We start from the raw sequence: 21,894 nt of genomic DNA, 5'->3' as shown, positions 1-21,894 counted from the left end.
CCCCCCCCCTCCGCCGGCGGCCTCGCGAGCGCTCCAGGTCCGGTGGCTCACCCGGCCGGGTCCGGGACGTCTCGTCACCGTCCAGAATTGAGGCGGCAGCACCTGCAGGGCACCCGGGGCATCAGTTGTTGCTCGACGGGGGAAAAAGTGGATCCTGTCCCCCGGCTGGGCTCCGCGTCCCGGGGTCTCCGGCGTCTTTAATTGGGCGCTGCCATTTTGAAGGGGTCTCGGCGGCGGCCGCCTCGGGTCGCTCCGGGCTCACCGTGGCCACGCGGTCCTCTGCATCAGCGCCGGAGGAGTGTATCGGCGATCCTCACTAGGATGAGGGGTATTTCATGGGCATTCTGGCAGCATATACCCTTGGTGTCACGGGCAGCCGACCGGAGCACTAGAAGAGTGCGTCCACCATCTTGGCTGGCTCGGCCACGCCCCCTGATAATGCTGACCACTTACCATGAAAAGCAGGCAGCATCAGTGGCCCAGATGGGTGGGGGTGTGGAAGTAGGCATCCTTGAGGTCTAATGCCACCATGTTGTTGCCTTGCTGGAGTAGAGTTATAACATCTTGCAGAGTCACCATATGGAAATGTTCAGAGAACATGATCTGTTGAGGGGCTTGAGGTCCAGAATGGGTCTAAGACTGCCATCTTTTTGGGGATAAGGAAATAAAGTGAGTAAACCCCTGTACCCTGTTGGTGGGCAGGCACTAACTTGATGGTGCCCTTCTGAAGGAGCGCTTTGACCTCTTCTTTAAGCAGGCATTGTGTTTTCTGCTGTGAAGGTGCCCGCTGGAGGCAGGGGGAATGTTGGATGGTGGTGAGATTAATTCTAGGCAATAGCCGTGTTGAACTATGCCCAACACCCATGTGTGATTTCCAACCAGCCAAGGAGGAAATCCTGCCTTCTCCATAACATGAGTGGGGTGAACCCTGTGCTAGGGCAAGTGTGTGGTGTGGGTGGATAAATGGGAAGGGGAGGAGAAGGGGAGGGGTAGGGGTAGGTGGACGAGGGGGCTGGTGTCGCTGCCCCTGCTCTTCTTGAGTTTTGGAGGCGGGGGAGGATCTAAAGTAAAGTCTCTGTTGGCTTTGGAGGCAGTTTGGTAGAGATCTTGCCTGCCTGAGGATAGATGAACAGGTGAGCACCCAGCACTTGGAGGATGGGTTGCTCTGACCCCATGGAGCTTCCTATAGAGTGTGTTTTCAGTGTGGTGAATTCTCCGAGCAGACAGCTTGTCGATGTTGGTTTTAATGCTGAAGCAGGCTTCGGTGCGGGTGTCTAAGGAACTCTGAGCTTCTGCGGTTTACGTTGAATCTTTGAGTTTGAAGGACACACCGGTTCAGAGTACGAAGGGAGCATGGTCAACTCTGCAGGATTGGGTGAATGTTGATCATAGCCCGAGGGCAGTGGTGGTCCGTGTGGCCATTTCTTAGACACCATGCTCAACGCCTGGCCTCCACCTATGGCACCTGGGTCCTGCTCTTCTTCCTTGTTGGACTCAGAGGAAAAGGCCACTTCCAGGCTGGGAGACCAATGCATAAGCTCTGCCTCTGAGGTGCTGGCTTCTTCTTCTACCTTGAAACTGTGTTCCCCGAAGACATTGGAGTGTCGTCCAACTCCTGCCTCTGCACTCTCTGATGGGCCCCTCCGCTCATGTCAGTACCAAAGGGTCTTCTTAGAATGGAAGGTGAGGCAGGTCTGACATGTGGTGTCGCCGTTGTCAGTGGAGAGGCGGAGACTGCAGACCTGGTGGTGGTTGGTCCTCAGAAATTTGGAGCTGCACTGAGGCCAGTACTGGAAGGGTGTCCTTGCCATCACTGATGATGCATTCTTGGCTATGAATTCCTCGAGGCAAGGGGCACAAAACCCGTACGTGGGTTTGAAGCCCGACGAGGAGGCGCTGAAAATGGTTGGTGTCTGCTGAATGTCGCACTGAAGAAAACAGTCAAAGTGGAATTTCTAACTGTGCTCCTAGGTTCAAAAAGCAACCGAATGAGCCCAAAGGAAAGCGCTACAAGTGCCATACACGGAGCCCCATCGGTACACATCCAACCCGATGGCGTGAATAAACAACTTAACATGGAGTCGATGGCAATGCACATTGCCAGCTTAGGAAGGAGTGAGTACACCTCATCATTCGAAACACTTCTTCAAAGGAAAACAACTTGTAAACATCCAAGCCCAACACTAGATGGCAGGAGTATGCAGAGCATGTGTATCTATAGCAACACAATGCTACAAACATGTGTTTAAAAACACATGCATGTGATGTGGCACAGACATCAAAGGGCAATGCAGTAGACTTTTCCAGTAGAAGGACTTCAAAGAAAAACATTTAGCGTAAATTGCAGGTGGAGTTTAGGGTATCTTCTCCCATAAATTAATAAAAGTCACATAAGGTTGCAAGTCTATGTGCCAGTATTAATGAAGGGGCAAACTGCTTCAGTTTCAATGAGGGGACCCAACACAGCATGCCACACACAGACCAATGACAAGAACCGCAATAATAAAAAATAAAAAAAATACAAAGTGCAGTCTTATTAGAACATGCACAGGCAAGTGTGCAGCACAAAAACGCAGAAGGGATCAGCACTTCACACTTCACTCCGGGTTTGGTGCTTGAATTCCTGCTCCCTTAAGATGGCCAACCTGATCTTTAAGGTAACAAACTTCACCCAGCCCCAGGGGAGCCTCCATAGTCTCCCTCAAGGACTTGTGCTGCAAGTGTCTTCATAGGGGCATGCTCACTCAACACCTGCACGGGGATACCCAGTCTAGCATTCAAAGATGGACGTATATGTCTGGAGGAGTGCATGAAGTTGTGGTTTGAGATGTACCTGAACACAGCAGTTACAGACATTCTTTTGAATCAGCAGCATGGATGTGTCAAAGAGGTTCTCTCATTTGCATGGCACCACGCCCGATCCAAATGAAGAGAAGTTGTCTTAGGATGCACACTGTCTAGAAGCTGGGACACAATTGGTATTACAGAATGGTCTTCAAGGTTCCAATGGAAGCAACCCTCCAGGTCACCTGTACAGGGGTTGCAAAGTTGGCAGCCTGGCCCGAATGGGTGCTAATTACGCATGTGGTGCCTGCTCTTTCTGGTTACCATGGTACTGACCTTTCAGACTTCTAGTCTAATCTCCCAATTTCAGTCATGGTTGATCTTGCTCTGCTTGAGCTTCCGAGGAGGTGACTTACCTTCAATGTGGCACTGCAGGCAGGCACTGCTGCCCTCCACCTCTGCCTGGTCCTTCAGCGGTTTCGAGAAGCTGGGGGGCCGCTGGATCTGCTGGTGAAGGAAGCTGAAGACCTCATTGTCTTGGGGACTCAATCCGAAATCTACGGGGCAGAAGAAGAAGCGGTGAATGCGGAGGAGATTGAAGCAAAGCAAATGAACAGAGAACAAGGAGGGAGGAAGGATGAATACGGGAACAGCGAAGTAGGAAGGGGGTGCGGGCAGACCAGAGTGTCATCACTGAGGGGGGTGACAAAGGGCCAGATGTATCAAAGGGTTTTGCCCATTCTGTGTCTATGGGGAAATGTGTTGATACTTATGGCCCAAAATGTGTGTTTAAAATTAAAATAAATTGGGGGGGGGGGGGGGGGGGGGCTCGCGACACTTTCTGAAAAAATATTTAAAAACGAGTTTAATAACTTTGTCTGACAATTAACCTCAACAAAACATAATACATATAGAAACTTTTAAGTTCAGTCAACAAACGCAATGAAACGCGGCTGAACTCGACGCTGTGTAGTGGAATACATACGGATAAGGAAGGGGAGTGGGTGTTTCTTTCTGCCGAAGACCAGAAAATAACACTTGCAACTTTAGGAATCTTATTTTTCCTTCTTTTATTAATTCCAATTCGGGGAGGGGGGGGTGATTTTTCCGCACCGGGTACCACCTGACCTTGCTACCCCACTGCACGGGAAAGGCTACATATGATGCTACAGCGTGCATCTATCCAATAAACTGCAATCTGTACAGAAACTGAAGGTTAAGGAGGACAGCTGGGCCCATGCAGTCTCCCACTTTCTGGTCTTCACTGAGGACCGCACTACGACCCCAGGTCTTTCTTTGAGACAAACAGACCGCCCATTTGCTTAGACTGCCACCAGTACGTTTTTTATGGAGATGTGTTTCGTCTGCATTAAAAAGGATTTATGTGGCTCACTAAAAGGCCTTTACAAAATGAAAGAAAGAATAATTGAATAAACTGGTGTTACTTCATGAAAACTTGCTAACGTATGCATTCTGAATACATGAGTTGGAAATTCAACCCAGAGGGCAAACCCATTAGGTTGCGTTCCAATGAGACCTTCGTGAAATTTCAATTAGTGGCATAATTTTCAGCATCCTGTGTTACACTTTTTATGCAGATCATTTTTGTAAAATTACACCATTACTCTACTTGGCTTAATGCTGCTTGGGTAAAAATGTTATTGTGGGAGCACCACATCAACGCTAAATGGACAGAATGCAATTGGCTGTTTATTCAGCACCTGTGATTTTTGTACCTTTTCATTTTTAGAATAAAGTGCGTCCTCGCGTCCAAGATGCAGTAGCATTTCACATTAAAATGTAGCTCAAAACGCCAGATTTGGGTTGCGCATAACTTATTATTTTTAGTGTTGTTCTAATAGCTGGAGGTAAAATATAACCAGGTGTGCAAATGGCTGAGGCGCACTTTGTTATATTGTTTGAAAAGCATTTCTGATTTTAAGTATTAACGAAATACAATAGTGCAAGAAGAATATGATGAAGTAAGCTTCGCTGTAGAAAAAAATGGGCCAAGTTGTTTTTTGTTGATTTCTGTTAAGTAACACTTATGGAAGTTATTCTCTTATTTTGGTGTAAAGAACCCCAGCCATTTGACATTTTGTTAATTTCTTTGATAGGCAGAATGAGAAAATCGCCATCAGTTTTCTTTATGCCAATTTTACTGAAACATGGCAAGATGTATTTTTGAAGGAGAAATTCTACAGAGGCAAAAGTAACCAGACAAATGCGATATATAATTTTTTGATTTCTTAGAATCCACAATCATCAATTTCACCCAATTAAAGTTCTGCACACCCATAGTTAAAACTATGTAAAGAACGCTAGAGAAAGCAAGGAATAAGCTAAATAAGTCTGTTATATTTATAGATTAATGGCCACGGGTAATCAAGTTCGGTTTTCTTCCTATTTAGTTTCCAATGGTGGTTGGCAGGGGTGCAAACCTAAGATAGGATAATTGATTAGAACACTGCGAAAAATGGGTCTGAGAACTTGCCGCCCGGCTTACCTGGCGCTGCAATATTTGGAATCTGAATACTTAGCAAAATGTGTAGATAATTTTTTTTAATCATGTATTAAATATCGATGTAACCTCTGATTAATGAAATCTTCACTTTTTCAAATTTCCAGAGTGTGTCAATGTATTTTTTAATGTCAGAATCTCATGCAACTTTAAAAAAATGTTTTAATCCTTTTGATGTATCTATTTTTCCCGCTGTTGTTTCTTTGATGGTTTTAAATTGTATTAGTTACTCGTTATATGAACTTTTTATGGCTACAATAATTATGGTAACCGAATAAAAGTTTTATGACTGACTGATTAGAACACTGAAGGAGGCAAGCCTATGTACATCAAAGTCCTAAGCGGGCCACCGGGCGCTTATCTTGTGCGACAGCGAGAGAATAATATTTTGATGGTACGCACAGTGGAGTCTGGAAATGATGTCTGCACCTGAAGTCTTGGCAGGTAATACAAAGAAGAGGAGAATGACTTTGTAGAGAAATAAGTATGGGACTTTGCAAAGTGCAAGACCTTGAGATGGAGTGGACGTAGCTGCTGAACTGCACTTTGGCTTGGCATGTTTTCTTTTTTGTGCTGCAAGCCTAGCTGACAGTCCGGTGCAACTGGAAATCATGGGGAGAACTGGGAACCAAAGGGGCAATCAGAAATCTCAGAATCTCAATGGCAATCAGAAATCACAAAATTAACCTAGAACCAGATGGGCAATCAGAAATCTCAGGGGCAATCAGAAATCTCAGGGGCAATCAGAAATCACAAAATTAACCTAGCATCACAGTGGCAATAGGGAATCACATGAGCAATTGAAAATCTCAGAATCTCATGGTTATTCAAAACTAAGAAGCGGCAGAAATCAAGGTTGATCAGAAATCTCCGACTTCTGTGACTATTATCCACGAGATTTTATTACTACTTGTGAACACAAAGTGTCCAGTCGTAAATTACGTTGGAAAAGTATGTACTCCCTCCTGCAAGTCCTTGGCTAACAAAACAGAGACCAGTTCCCTGAATGCTTTGCGCGTGGGGTGGTCTACTCCTACACATGATGCGCACACACAAGGAGTATGAGAGGAATTACCATCTCGATGCGGGGAATCAGGGGAGCTAACTTTATTATTATCTTGCTTGTTGCTCAACAGAGCCATCCTTTTCAGGGCTAGGACAGCTTTGCCAGTCTTCTATAAAGATACAAAAAAGAGGTTAGTTAGTGACTTTTACGACAATCATGGGAAGCAAGAGGTAGGAGGTAGGAAAGAGGGCCCAGTTGTCCTTAATAAGGAGGCAGTTTCTGTGCCAGACAACTAGATGGCATTGATTTTTTTTTCTTTATTCAGTTCATAGCATATATATCACGAAAAAGAAAGTACACACATCAGACAATATTCAATGTAATGTGAATTGAAAGAATTAATAGTAAAGCGGGCAGTGCAAATAAGATGGTTAAACAATAATCAAACAACAGACACAATAGCACGGACATCAAGAACTCCAAATGATGCATCATGGGCTGCCAAATCTTAATCCCTAGTTGTTTTTTCTTCAATGATTTAATACGGTAAAGATTAAATTCTAAATGGAAAACATTATAAAATTTTGCACGCCACATTTCATACGATGGGGCCTCAGGTTTCAACCACATATTAGCAATACATAATCGAGCGACTGACATGGCCATAAAAAAAAAATCTATATGGACAGTAAGAGTGGCAAGTGTCTGTTTTTACACAACCTAAATAACAACATCTCTCTGGATGTCTTAACCTGAACACTAGTTGCTTGAAACAGGAATTGCTCAATAGAGGAAAAAAAAGGTCCCAACACAATACAATCAAAAAAATATATGTACAATGTCCACCTCCGCAGTTTGGCACCTGAAGCATTGGCCATCGTAATTAGCACCCCACTTCATCATTTTAACTGGTGTGTGGTATAGATTAAACAGTTTTATAATGTTGAGTACGTAAGTTAGCAGTCAAGATAACTTTGCTAGCCAGGTCAATTGATTCTTGAACAAACATGCCAGGACTACCTAATCTAGTACTCCATTTCAAATCTTGAACCTCTATATCATCACCCTGCATGGCCAACAAGATAACATACAATGTCCCAATCTTGACCAGTTTAGTCAATGCTTCAAGAAGGTCATTAGTTACTATAGAAGTAATACTGAGGTGCTTAAAAATAAAATCCAGTAGCTGTAAGTATTTAAAAAAATCATTCTGGGAAATTGCATATTTTTCTGTTAGCTCTGCAAATGAAACAATAACACCAGCATTAAAAACATCCCCTAGAGAACATATTACTTTGTCCCCCCATGTCCTCATCTTAGTGTCCCAGAATATTGAAGGAAATAGTTCTATAGAGTCAAAAGGAGTATAATAGTTAATTTGATTAAGGGAAATAATTTTACACATCCATCTCCACCCTTTGAATGCAGCGGATACCATTTTAAATCTTGTTCTTTTATAATAACTTGGTTCCAGAAATCTAAGCAATATTTGACGAGACTGGGATCCCAATAACCAAGTAAATATTCGGGGTTTCAAAAAGCAGAGTCTCTCCCCCAGTCACTAGTATTTTCATATTTTGGAGAAGACAAACTAAATAATAAAAAGCAAAATTCGGCACACCCCATCCTCCTCTTGACAATGTTAACGTCATGTATTTGGAAGCCCACCAGGCCTTCTTCCAGCCCCAAATAAATCTATCCGCAACAGATTTTAACTGCATTAACCCCTTCGCTGCTAGGCCTTTTCCCCTCCTGTGCTAAGCCTTTTTTTGGTGATTTGGGGTAGTGCGCGCTTAGGCCCCTGTAACTTTTTGACCACATAAGGTATCCATGCCAAATTTGCGTCCTTTTCTTCCAACATCATGTGGATTCTAAAGGTGCCCAGGGTTTGTGGATTCCCTTGGAGGGGTCCCAGAAATTGAGCAAAATACAGTGAAATTTTAGTTTTTTTCAGAAAAATGGGAAAAATGGGCTGCAAATGAAAGCCTCTGGGTTTTTCCCTGCAAATGTTATCAGAAAAGGGTTTGTGGGGCTGAAATCTCCATTTCCTCAGCTTTTAGGGAATGACAGTCTTGTCAGAGAACCAACATTTTTCACACAGTTTTGGCATTTTTCAGGGACATAGCCTATTTTTGCTATTTTTAGAGCTTTCAACCTCCTTCCAGTTAATGGTAGAAAGGAGTTTTAAAGCAATAATGTATCCTGGAAAGCTATACATTTTTGATAAGTAGACAAAATTCTAAATTCAGAAATAGGTCATTTGTCTAAATCCATGAAGGTTTCTTTATAGAAACTAACAGTTAAATATTGGAATAACTGAAAATTTGTTGAAAAAAACAGCCTTTTGTCTCAACGTTTTCACCTATAACTTCTTGTAATTTTGACAGCTCTTGGAAAGCAATATACCGTTACATCTGTTTGACCTTCCTGGTTGTGGGGATATATAGGATTTGTAGTTTCACCAAGAACCCGACGAACCCAGAGCCAAAAACGGAGCAGCAACTTGCAATGGTATTTTATTATTTACTGGGTATAGAGCACTTATTCTTGGAAAATGTATACATGGAAAAATCGGTATGAAGACACCTATGTATTTCTTAATTGGGTACAAATTATAGAGTTTAGAAACAGTATATATTTGCACATTTTCAAAATTGGGAATATTCATACTAGCACGAGAATTATTGGTGATTTTTCAAAAAGATTTTTTTTTTTTTTACACAATGTCTTTCATTGGGAAGGGAGAAATGCATGAAAACTCAATAGGTAATAACAGTTGATTTATAAATCTGAATTACCCTAAGTCTCCCAATAAAAACGGTACCTCACTTGTTTGGGTCGGCCTTGTGCCTGCGACAGGAAACGGCGCAAAATGCAACATGGTCACACCTCAATTTTACAATTAAAAATTGACCCTTTTATGGCAAAGTGCCTAGCTGTAGTTTTTGCACCCTAGCTCTGCGGGCACCTAGGGAAACCTAGTAAACCTATACATTTTTGAAAACTACACACCCAGGGGAATTCAGGATGGGGTGACTCGACTGCCTCTCACCAGGTTCTGTTACCCAGAATCCTTTGCAAAGCTAAAAAATTGACAAAAAAGAATGTCACATTTCTGTGGTGGAAAGTTCTGGAATCCACATGGATCAACAAATTTCCACCCACCCAGCGTTCCCCCAGGTCTCCCAAAAAAAATGGTACCTCACTTGCCTGGGTCTGCCTAGTGCCTGCGACAGGAAACAGCGCAAAACGGTCGCACCGCAATTTTGCAGTGAAAATGTGCCCTTTTTTGGCAAAGAGCCTACCTTTCGCTTTTGAACCCTAGCTCTGCCGGCACCTAGGGAAACCTAGCAAACCTATACATTTTTGAAAACTAGACACCCAAGGGAATTCAGGAAGGGGTGACTCGACTACCTACCACCAGGTTCTGTTACCCAGAATCCCTTGCAAAGAAAAAGAAATTGATAAAAAAAACGCATTTTCCTCACATTTCTGTGGTGGAAAGTTCTGGAACCTGCGTGGATCAACAAATTTCCACCCACCCAGCGTTCCCCCAGGTCTCCCGAAAAAATTGGTACCTCACTTGCGTGGGTGGCTCAAGGACCCGCAACAGGCAAGGGCCCCAAACCTAATGAGGCGACATCAAAATAATCTATCACTAACCAACCTGGTTTTGCAAGGGGGTTCCCATGAGCTTTTGGTCCGGGGCTCAGCGGCCATCTAGGGAAACCTACCAAACCCACATATTTCTACAATGTAGACACCCGGGTGCTTCCAAGGAGCTATGGCTTGGGTGGCTACCCCAACGTTCTCTTACCCAGAATTCCTTGCAAACCTCATTTGTTGCTGAAAAAAATATTTTTCACACATTTTTGTGTGGGAATGCATGGCACCACTGGGCTCACACAAATTTCCTCCCACCCAGTGTCCCCCCAGGTCTCACGATAAAAATGGTACCTTACTTGCGTGGGTGGCTCAAGGACCCGCGACAGGCAAGGGCCCCAAACCTAAGGAGGCGACATCAAAATAACCTATCACTAACCACCTTGTTTTGCAAGGGGGTTCCCATGAGTTTTTGACCCGGGGCTCGGCGGCCATGTAGGGGAAACCTACCTAACCCACACATTTCTGGAAACTAGACACCCGGGGGAGTCCAGCGAGGTATGGCATGCGTGGGTCCCCCAAGGTTTACCTACCCAGAATTCCCTGCAAACCTTAAAATTAGGTTAAAAACACTTTTTCATACGTTTGTGCGAGGGATCTCCGTGCCGGCACAAATGTCCTACAGCCCAGTGTTCCCCTTGTTCTCCCGAGTAAAATGATACCTCACTTGTGTGGGTGCCCCAAAGCAGAACAGGCTAAAAATGAATTTTAAAATTTTTTAGTGTTTGGGATTGACAAATTAAGCACCTCACCTTAGTCACAGGCCTTTGGCCCACCCACACAAGTGAGGTATCATTTTACTCTGGAGAACAAGGGGAACACTGGGCGGTAGGACATTTGTGCCGGCACGGAGATCCCACGCAAAAATGAATGAAAAAGTGTTTTTTTAACCAAATTTTAGGGTTTGCAGGGAATTCTGGGTAGGAAAACCTTGGGGGACCCACGCATGCCATACCTCGCTGGACTCCCCCGGGTGTGTAGTTTCAAGAAATGTGTGGGTTAGGTAGGTTTCCCTAGATGACCGCCGAGCCCCGGGCCAAAAACACATGGGAACCCCGTTTCAAAAACAGGTTGGTTAGTGTTTGGTTATTTTGATGTCGCCTCCTTAGGTTTGGGGCCCTAGCCTGTCGCGAGTCCTTGAGCCACCCACACAAGTGAGGTACCATTTTTATCGGGAGACCTGGGGGAACACTGGGTGGGAGGAAATTTGTGTGAGCCCAGTGGTGCCACACATTTCCACACAAAAATGTGTGAAAAAACGATTTTTTTCACAAAAAATTAGGTTTGCAAGGGATTCTGGGTAAGAGAACGTTGGGGGATCCATGCAAGCCATAGCTCCTTGAAAGCCCTCGGGTGTCTCCTTTGTAGAAATGTGTGGGTTTGGTAGGTTTCCCTAGATGGCCGTCTAGCACGGGGCCAAAAACCCAGATGTCCCCACTAGCAAACGCTGGAGGTTTTGACATAGGCGACTTCAACATTGACTCTGTCAAACCCACCAGCTTTTGAAAGTGTGGTCACATGGGTTTTTGGCCCCGTGCTAGATGGAAATCTAGGGAAACCTACCAAACCCACACATTTCTACAAAGTAGACACCCGGGGGCTTTCAAGGAGCTATGGCTTGCGTGGATCCCCCAACGTTCTCTTACCCAGAATCCCTTGCAAACCTCATTTTTTGCTGAAAAAAACGTTTTTATCACACCTTTATTTGTGGGAATGCGTGGCACCACTGGGCTCACACAAATTTCCTCCCGCCCAGTGTCCCCCCAGGTCTCCCGATAAAAATGGTACCTCACTTGCGTGGGTGGCTCAAGGACCCGCGACAGGCAAGGGCCCTAAACCTAAGGAGGCGACATCAAAATAACCTTTCACTAACCAACCTGGTTTTGCAAGGGGGTTCCCATGAGTTTTTGGCCCGGGGCTCGGCGGCCATGTAGGGAAACCTACCTAACCCACACATTTCTTGAAACTAGACACCCAGGGGAGTCCAGCGAGGTATGGCAGAATTCCCTGCAAACCTTAAAATTAGGTTAAAAAAACACTTTTTCATACATTTTTGCGTGGGATCTCCGTGCCGGCACAAATGTCCTACAGCACAGTGTTCCCCTTGTTCTCCCGAGTAAAATGATACCTCACTTGTGTAGGAGCCCCAGAGCAGAACAGGCTAAAAATTAATTTTAAAAAATTGTAGTGTTTGGTATTGACAAATTAAGCACCTCACCTTAGTCACAGGCCTTGGGCACACCCACACAAGTGAGGTATCATTTTACTCGGGAAAACAAGGGGAACACTGGGCAGTAGGACATTTGTGCCGGCACAGAGATCCCACGCAAAAATGTATGAAAAAGTGTTTTTTTTAACCAAATTTTAGGGTTTGCAGGGAATTCTGGGTAGGAAAACCTTGGGGGACCCACGCATGCCATACCTTGCTGGACTCCCCCGGGTGTCTAGTTTTCAGAACTGTCTGGGTTTGGTAGTTTCACAAGTTTGCCGCCGAGCCCCGGGCCAAAAACTCAGGTGCCCCCGCCAAAAAAGAAGGTAGTTTTGCTATAGGGTATTTTAAATTCTCCACCGTACGATTTGGGCATTTTCCTGTTGTAGCCACTATGCCTACCCACGCAAGTGAGGTACCATTTGTTCCGGGAAAACTGGGGGAACGCGGGGTGGGTGGAAATTTGTTGATTCACGCAGATTCCAGAACTTTCCACCACAGAAATGTGAGGAAAATGTGTTTGGTTTGTTAATTTTTAAGGTTTGCAAGGGATTCTGGGTAACGGAACCTGGTGGGAGGCCGTCGTGTCACCCCATCCTGAATTCCCCTAGGTGTCTAGTTTTCAAAAATTTACAGGTTTGCTAGGTTTCCCTATGTTGCAGCTGCGCTAGGGCCCAAAATCCACAGGTAGGCATATTGCTAAAAACAAATCCGTGCCTAGTCGGCTTTCTGCTGCCGTGGGGGGTAGATTTTGGGGCTGGGGTTGCCCCGATATGCCCCCAAGGGGGGAAGAAACATTGTGGCTATATTTTTTGGGGGGTGGGGGCATTGGTATGCCCATTCTGGGCAGCCCCCACCCCCACACATAAAAAAGCCAGCGTAATCATTGGCGTCAAGTGGGCTATTTGCCCCCCCCGGGTGGCAGATTCGGGCCTACTGCCCCCATCCTCCCTCCAGGGGGGGGGGCAGAAAGGCTGTCATTGTTGCGGGTGGGGGCATTTGCATGCCCTATTTGGGCAGCCTCCAACCTAAGACAAATGTGCCCGAAAATCCTGTGTGTCTGGTGGGCTTTTTTTTGCCCCCCCAGGGGAGGCAGATTGGGGCTACTGCCCCATCTGTCCCGGGAGGGGCAGGAAGGCGGTAATTTTAGCGGGGGAGGGGGTGGGCATGGGCATGCCAGTTTTGGGCAGCCCCACCCTATTTCAAATTTGCCCCCCCAAAAAATCCCTGGCGTCTAGTGGGCTTTTTGCCCCCCCGGCAGGGCAGATTGGGGGTAATGCCCAAGACGGGCATGCCAATGCCCCCACCCTAATAAAAATTTGCCTAAAAAATCCCTGGTGTCTAGTGGGCTTTTTGCCCCCCCAGGGGTGGCAGATTTGAGGCTACTGCCCCATCAGCCCCCAGGGGGGGCAGGAAGGCTGTTATTTTTGTGGGGGTGGGGGCATAGGCCCGTTTTGGGCAGCCCATCCAAATTCGAATTTGCCCGCAAAAAAAATCCCTGGCGTCTAGTGGGCTTTTTGCCCCCCCCCCCCCGGCGGGGCAGATTGGGGGGTAATGCTTCCATATGCCCCCCAGGACGGGCAGAAAGTCCAATAGATGCCAGGGAGTTTTTTGGGCAAATTTTAATTAGGGTGGGGGCTGCCCAAAACGGGCATGAGAATGCCCCCACCCTAATTAAGATTTGACCAAAAAAAAAAAACCTGACCTCTACTGGCCTTTTTGCCCCCCCCCCCCCCGCCTGTGGGCAGATTGGGTGCTAATGCCCCCATCTGCCCCCTTGGGGGCACAAAAGGCTATAATTTTTGTGGGGGAGGGGTAGGGGCATTGGTATGCCCATTTTGGGCAGCCCCCACCCTAATTCAGATTTGCCCCAAAATATCCCTGGCGTCTAGTGGGCTTTTTGCCCCTCCGAGGATGCAGGTTGGGGGCTACTGCCTCCATCTGCCCCCCGGGGGGGCAGAAAGTCTGTAATGGTGGCGGGGGGTGGGGGCATTGGCTTGTCTATTTCGGCCAGCCCCCACCATGAAAAAAAGTGAACACAAAAAAATCCCTGGTGCATAGTGGGCTTTCTGCCCCCCCCGGGGGGGGCAAATTGGGGGCCACTGCCCCCATCCTTCCCCCAGGGGTGGGCAGAAAGTCTGGAATGGTGGCGGGGGTTGGGGGCATTGGCTTGTCCATTTCGGTCAGCCCCCACCCTAAAAAAATTGCACAAAAAAAATCCCTGGTGCATAGTGGGCTTTCTGCCCCCCCGGGGGGGGGCAGATTGTGGGCTATTGCCTCATCTGCCCCCCAGGGGGGGCAGAAAGACTAAATACTATAAATGTATTTATGGGGGGAGTGAAGGCCCTTGCCCAAGGGGCCACTCCCCCCTCCCTGGTGTCTAGTGGATGGATCCCTGCTTGGGGATCGCCCTCCTGGGGCGATCCTCAAGCAGGGATCCACTCGGGAGGGGTACCATTGGAAAGGGAAGATTCTCCCCTTTCCAATGATACCTCTCCCGTCTTTCTACGTGCTCAGGGGGCTGAGATAGCCCACTGAGCATGTAGAAAGTGAAACTGAAATGAGCCTAAAGGCTCATTTTAGTTTCGGTTTGTGTTCAATGACAACAGCGCGACGTGCGCCCTGATCGTCATTGAACAGAAACCAGGGAGGGGGCCTCAGGAGCTGGGGAAGCTCTTCCCTATCTCCCAAGGTCAGAGGGGTGAAAAGGAAATCCCTCTGCTGTCTGCAGCAGAGGGATTTCGTGCCCCTGGCCTCATGACGGAATGGTTCCGTCATCAGCACAGGAGCACCGATGCTCATGACGGAACCATTCCGTCATGAGCATGGAAGGGGTTAATTGTGCACATGTCAACTCCAGTGGTACAGTCCGAAAATAATAAAGCACCCTAGGTAGTATACACATCTTCAAAACATTTCGTCGCCCTACCATCGATAAGTGGAGACATTCCACCTTTTCCAGCTGTCTCTTAACAGATCCTATTATATCCGCCCAATTTACAGTTACTATCTCCTGAAGCGACATCCTGATTTTAATCCCTAGATATCTAGCCTCATGCGTCACTCGTGGTTCATCGGTGCAGAGTCCTGCGGTACAAACGACCTGGGTTTTAGAAATATTTAACTTATATCCAGAAGCCTTCCCGAACTCGAGTCAAATACTCTATTTCACGTAATGCTTGCTCGGGATCAGATGTTACCACCGCTATGTGATCAGCATAAGCTAAGACACGCACCTGATGCTCATCCAAAGCCATTGATTGTATACCCTGTGTCGTTTCAAGCATTCGCAACAATGGTTCAATGTAAATAGCAAATAATAACAGTGAGCATGGGGGGCATCCTTGCCTTGTGCCCCAAGTTATGTAAACAAAGGCTGATTCTTGCCCCATCGCACAAATCTCAGCTCTGGGTCGCTTATACATAGTCTGTAAAGCAAGCAAGAACTGGGGCCCAGATCCCATTTTACACATTACAGACCAAAGAAATGCCCATGCTACAAGGTCAAAAGCTTTTTCCGCGTCTAAAAATATTATACCGATGTTTTTATGATATACAGAGGCATAGTCCAGAACCGCTATAACCCTATGCAAATGGTTAACAGTACTTCGACCAGGAAGGAACCCATGTTGATGACGAGATACCAATGATTGAATAATTTGGACTAATCGAGTTGCGAGTACTTTAGAATATATATTGGCATCAGCATTTAATAATAATATAGGTCTGTATGACCCAGGAAGTATATCCTTCTTAAAAACCACAATGCTGATGAGATACCAACGATGGAATAATTTGGACTAATCGAGTTGCGAGTACTTTAGAATATATATTGGCATCAGCATTTTTTAATGATATAGGTCTATATGACCCAGGAAGTGTATCCTTCTTAAAAAACACAATATTTGCATCATCCCACGATGGGGGGTGGGGGGAAGGGGGGCGGGCAGGGGGCGTGGTTCCCAGTCTGAGCAGCTATAAAAGTGGCTAACATATCATCCTTGATAATAGGAAAAAGTATTTGATAGATCTCGAGAGGAAGTTTATCCGGCCCAGCTGCTTTCCCAAGCGCCAAGTCATCAAGTGCTGTCTGTAATTCTAACAGATATTGGGGCCTCTAGTTCCTCTCTCACAGGGAGCCCCACCTTAGGTAGACCAAATTGTAACAAGTATTGCTCAATCTGGTTGTGACTTACAGAATCCTGGGTATATAATTCTTTAGAATATAACTGGAATATCTCCATTATACCCTCCATAGCCTCAACCAAACAGCCCTGATCGTTCTCCAATGCCTCAATTCGTTGAGATGCTTGCCGACCGCGAAGTCTTTGGGCTAAACATCTACCAATTGTTTCACCATAATCCTATCTCTCTGTTTTTTGGATTTTATACTGAATCGCTATTTCCTGGCTCCAAAACCCGTTAATCTTTGCTTTACAACAAGCCACCTTAGTCTGGGCAGTTTGGCTGTCCCAAGGTGTTCTGATAGCTAAGATTATTATTATTATTATTATTATTATTATAATTGCATTTATTGAGCGCGCAGCTACCCGAAGGTTTCCCGGCGCTGTAGCAAACGGAAGATGGAACAGTGAAGAAAACCAAGGGCATGGCAGTTACATGTTAAAAAGCCAGGTCTTAATACCTTTGCGGAATGTCATATAACAGACTTCCGAGCGCAGGGATTGGGGCATAGAGTTCCATAAAGAGGGGGCCAGAAAGGCGAAGGAACGTCCGCCCATCTTGGCTCGCTTAACACGTGGAATTTGAAACTTGTTTTGGGTAGACGATCTTAAAGTGCGGGATGGGACATAGTGCTGGACCAAGGAAGATAAATATTTCGGGGCTTTATCCATTTTAATACGGTGCATGATGCAAAGGGCTTTGAATTTTATACGGCTCTCAATTCGTAACCAATGCAGTTTGTGCAGATGGGTAGTGGCCGATGATCTAGCAGGTAGGTTACATATCAGGCACACAGCCATATTCTGAACAACCTGAAGTTTCTTTAATACCTCCTGACAGGCGCCCAAGAGTAGTACGTTCCCGTAGTCCATCCGAGAGATGACAAGGGCTTGGACCACGGTTCTCAGGGTATCCGCTGGGAGCATCCATGTGATTTTTCTAAGCCACCTGATGATGGTAGTACAGGTGGCAGAGACCTTTACCATATGTTGCTTCAGTGACAACTGGTTGTCAAGCAGCACCCCGAGATTACGGGCAAAATCTGAGGGGGTAGGTAAAGGGCCCATCTGCGGAGGCCAATGTTGCGGGCCCCACAAAGGTGCATTGGGACCGAATAGGAGCAACTCCGTTTTGTCCCCATTGAGCTTTAATTTATGTCTCTGCATCCAATTGGCGATCTGTTCCAAACCAGTCTGCAAGGAGGAGGAGGGCGAGCGATTCTTGATGGAAAGATGAGCTCATGTTCAGCCTCTTTCAAATCTAAAAGTAAATTTTCTATTAGAGCTTCCGTTTCCGCTGTTGAGCCCAGTCGTAGCTACAGGATTCACCCCTTATCCCAGCCTTAAAACAATCCCAAACCATTGGTTGGGTAGCAGTGCCTCTATTATGCTAAAAAAAAACGCTTGGCCCATAATTGAATATGGCATACGTATTCCTCGTCGGTTATCAGCTTTTTACTGAATGTAAATGTGCGTTGTTCCCGCATGACATTAAAAGGAGGCAGGTCAATAACTACAGGGCCATGGTCCGATGTAATCCGTGGCATTACCTGCATTTTAGCTCCAATAGTTAGGGATCTTGGTAAAAAAATATAATCTAATCGAACAAATTTAGTATGTGGAGAGGAAAAAAACATATACCCTGGATCACCCTGATTCAACAATGGCCACCCATCACAAGGCCATGTTGAAGCAATATTTGACGCAGTGCTCTAAATACTTTCGGCTTACGGCCTCTATAATCAATAAATTGGGGATCCCAAGTACAAGATTCCCCATGTATATTAAAATCCCCTAGCAAGAGCAGAGGTGTCCACCACATTGCGAGCTCTACGTTTAGTAACTCCAAAGTCTCTGCTTCATCTAGATTAGATCCGTAAACAGTACATACTGTAGTCTTAATGCCACCTATAATACATTCTGCTATTGCCCACCATCCAAAGTTGTCCACCCTCACTTTACCAGTACCGATGATCGTTCGTTGCCCCAGAATTGCCACCCCTCGATTCATTGTAGATTGTATAGATGCTGCTAGCAGTGTATATCCCAGCCCAGTCAATATCTTGCGATTTGCCCAGGGTATGCGTTTCCTGAAGACAAATAATATCAGCGTTGATTAACCGCAGTTCCTCGATCATGCGCTTCCGCTTAAGTACATTATTCAACACACATACATTGAATGAACATATATACGAAAAGTATTATTAACCATTACCACCAACAAGCCGCTGGTCATCAATGTACGAAAAAAGAAACAAAGTTATTTCTGAATCATTACAGCACATGCTATGAACTGACATTTTACCCTTTTCACCCTTAACCCAGTGACCCCCCCAACCCATTGACCCAGTGTCCCACTACATCCCTCTCCCACCCCAGAGAAGCCCACCCCAAAAGTGTCCCTCCCCCTTGAATAAGGCAATAGGGCCTATCGCCCTCGTGATGGATTGTGAGAGACTCTCAGTGCTCGGCCGATCCTGTAGTCACACATTATATACATTAAGAATCAAAGCCAGAACACACAATCTAAGTGCATAGTAGTGAAATAATACATATCCTATTAAAAAAACAACAGCAAATGAGCCTATGCACTAAACCATTAACCCAAACAATGAAGATACTCAGAGGCCTCCGAAGTGAAGAAACGAGTTTGCCCCTTTTGGACTGTCTTTAAAGTTGCTGGTTGTAGTAAGAAAACCTGTATGCCCTTGGTTTGAAAAGGTGCAATTAGCTGGCGTAGCTACCAGCGCTTCTCAACCATAGTCAGGGCGTACTAAAAAATGAATACCTTCACCAGATCTCTTTCTCTGGTCTAGCAAGGTCATATAATACCGGTCTCGCCAAAAAGTTATTCAGAGAAATCAATATGGCTCGTGGGTGTTTCACAGCTTGGCCATTCCTTGGCGAAATGGAAATTGGTGCGCACGTTGAATTTCGAGTCCAGTTCCATTCTTTGACCTCAGGAAGTGCTTCCTCAAACAACTCAGCAACAAATCTACAAATGTCTTGCCCCTCGAGCCCTTCTGGGACCCAAGAATGCATAAATTATTGCGCCGCAATCGATTCTCTAAATCAGCAAGCTTGTCCTGTACATCTGTCTCATGCGCCTTTATATCTACAATTTCTTCCTTTTGAATTGTCATTTGGTCTTCTAATGAGGAAATGCGACCCTCAGCTTCAGGCATTCTATCAGTAAAGTTGTTGCAAGTTTTGGCTAGGCGTCGAACAGTATTTTGTAATTTCCGGCAAGCTGTATGGGTTTTTAGATGCTCTGCTCGGGCCTCCAACCGATGTTCTGATATAGATCTGTAGATTTTCTCGAGCGATACTGGACTAGAAATCTCCAAAGCCGGGCCCCCACTTACTTGATCAGATAAGTTAAATCTCTCCAGCTGTGGTTCCCCACTTGAAAGGTCCCAATCGGATATTTCTGTGGCAGGCACCGCATTTCTTTCAACATCTTTCTTCCAAACTGTATCTACTACATCCGATATAGCGCCAGAGATGTTTTCAATTGGATTAGTGACCTTCATAATAGGAGAGATATCCCCCGATACTTCATGAAGTGAGAATTCTTCCTCCAAATCGCCATCTGAGTCGGTCCCATCTGAAAGTTCAGAGAGCGAGTAAAACTCACTATCTTTACTGCTCACTGGGTCAGTTAAATCTTCAGGGTTAGCCACATTGGTCACATTATATTCATCCCCAGCACCAACTGCCTTATCTCCCACCACAGCCTGCGGTGCTTGAGAGGCGTGTATTTGAACTGACAAGCCAGCAGGTACTGTGGCCACAATACTGTCTTCATCATGGGCACCCATGTCAATAGATCTATCCATAGATCTATCCACAGGAAGTCACAGCTTTTTTCCCCAGTGACGGGTTGAAACATTTGCGCAATCTTAGGGGTGCCCTGCCCATTGGTACCAGAGTCTTTGCTGCCTGAGTCTTGAGATAGTTTAGCAGCAAGCGCAGCTCGCGTTCCCACCAGGCTTTCCCCAGTAGCTCTGGTTTTCCCACCACGCACAGTTTTAGGTGCCATAGCCACCCACTGCTGCAAAATTATAGAGCTGTAGTAGCCACAATTGATATAAATTATATTAAATGTTAGTCGTTAAATTCCCACAAGTTTACAGTCCTACTCAGCTCAAGCGGGGCACAAGAAAGGGAGTGCAAAAAAAATATATATATATTGCTAACCCGTCTGATGCTTTTATCTAGACACCGCTGGTCAAATCAGTTCCATTCAGTTCTAGGAAAAAGTATTTTTTATATTTTTAGCCTACAGGGGGCTCCTACATATTAATTTAAGGAAACTGTAATATTCCTCTAGGTCTTACTGTGTTCTCCGGAGAAAAGTTCCAAGCAGCTCCAATGACCTCCAAGTAGCAAAGCAAAGCACGACGCGGGGCACCCAGAAGCTTCTTCTTTTCCCAGTCTTTTCCTGAAGTCCATGTAACTATATTACACCCAGTGCAGAGATAACACTTCCAGATGCCAATAACGCCAAAATTATGTCTGCAGGCAAGTCGATCAGTCCATAGCGGCCATTACAGATCCGGCGTACAGCGTTCAAAGTTCCCCGCGCAGCAGCACCCCGCCGCACAATTTTTCCTGCGGTCTCGCCGCTGCTCCCTCCGCACTTAATCACGACAACTCCCGGCAGCTCTCAACACGCCCAAAACAAGCACTGGCAGCAGGAAAAAGTTCCAGAGATGCCAAACCGAAGCCGAAACAGCGCGAACCCCGCTGGTGGTCTTTGCATCCACAAATGCCGGACAGCAGAGCGGAGCCTCTCGCAAATGTCTGCACTGCAGACGCCATCTTTCCCTGAAGTACTTTAAAAAAAAAATATTTGAACAGGTTCTGCAGATCACATCTGGTCAAAAGGGAAGAAGCATCCAGAGGCCCACGCATTAAGTGTTGGCCCCGGGCCTCATACCAACTTCTGACAAGCCTGGGTGTAGGGATTTTTTAAATTAGTGTGTAAAAAAACAGGACAGCAGAGGGGATAAGCAGTGAGGTTAGCAGGATTTCATACAGCGATGCAAAGGTTCAGCGAGTCACAAGTGGAGGAAGGAAACAGCATCCTACCCAACAGTGGCCCTGAAAATGCAATACTCTAGTTGGGTGGTGCAATGGTGGATTAGCCACAGGGGTGTTTAAGGGCGCAGCCCTATCAGCCGAGCAGGGAAGGAAATGGAGGAGGAGATAGCAGATAGTTCTTCAGCACCATGTACCACTGCAGTGTCTGCCAGGGCAGGTATGAGAACTTTTTTCATCCAATGCTCTGACAGCAGTTGAGCAAGTTCCAATACCCCCTCCTCCTTCATCGGATGACTGTCCCTCTCTGCCCTATGGCCTCCCCTCTTCTCTGCTGCTGTTTGTTACTTGTGACCTTGCACAAACCGTCTGCAAGAGATAGAGAGGACTCCCGAGCCCTAGGAAAGGATTGCAGCATCTGGTGTGGTCAGGGCTTACAGCTCTTCATCCCGTGCCCCGTGCCCCGCCACCCACACCCCACATT

At 46.1% G+C, this 21,894-nt stretch overlaps 1 protein-coding gene across 6 annotated transcripts in view; it reads right to left on the bottom strand.

Moving 5' to 3' along the window:
* Nucleotides 1–21,894, bottom strand: part of LOC144755825 (myosin light chain kinase, smooth muscle-like) — a 730,231-nt gene that overhangs the window by 12,992 nt on the left and 695,345 nt on the right. For all 6 annotated transcript variants that reach the window (XM_078645121.1, XM_078645117.1, XM_078645120.1 and 3 more), the window contains 2 exons: nucleotides 6,381–6,480; nucleotides 3,201–3,341 (listed from right to left, as the gene is read on the bottom strand). In XM_078645121.1, coding sequence (XP_078501247.1) covers nucleotides 3,201–3,341; nucleotides 6,381–6,480 — 241 coding nt within the window. The remainder of the gene's footprint in view (nucleotides 1–3,200; nucleotides 3,342–6,380; nucleotides 6,481–21,894) is intronic.

Source organism: Lissotriton helveticus, chromosome 5_1, assembly GCF_964261635.1.
Source record: "Lissotriton helveticus chromosome 5_1, aLisHel1.1, whole genome shotgun sequence".
NCBI lineage: Eukaryota > Metazoa > Chordata > Amphibia > Caudata > Salamandridae > Lissotriton > Lissotriton helveticus.
The sequence above is the reverse complement of the archived record's forward strand: the minus strand, read 5'-3'. Positions and strand labels throughout refer to the sequence as shown.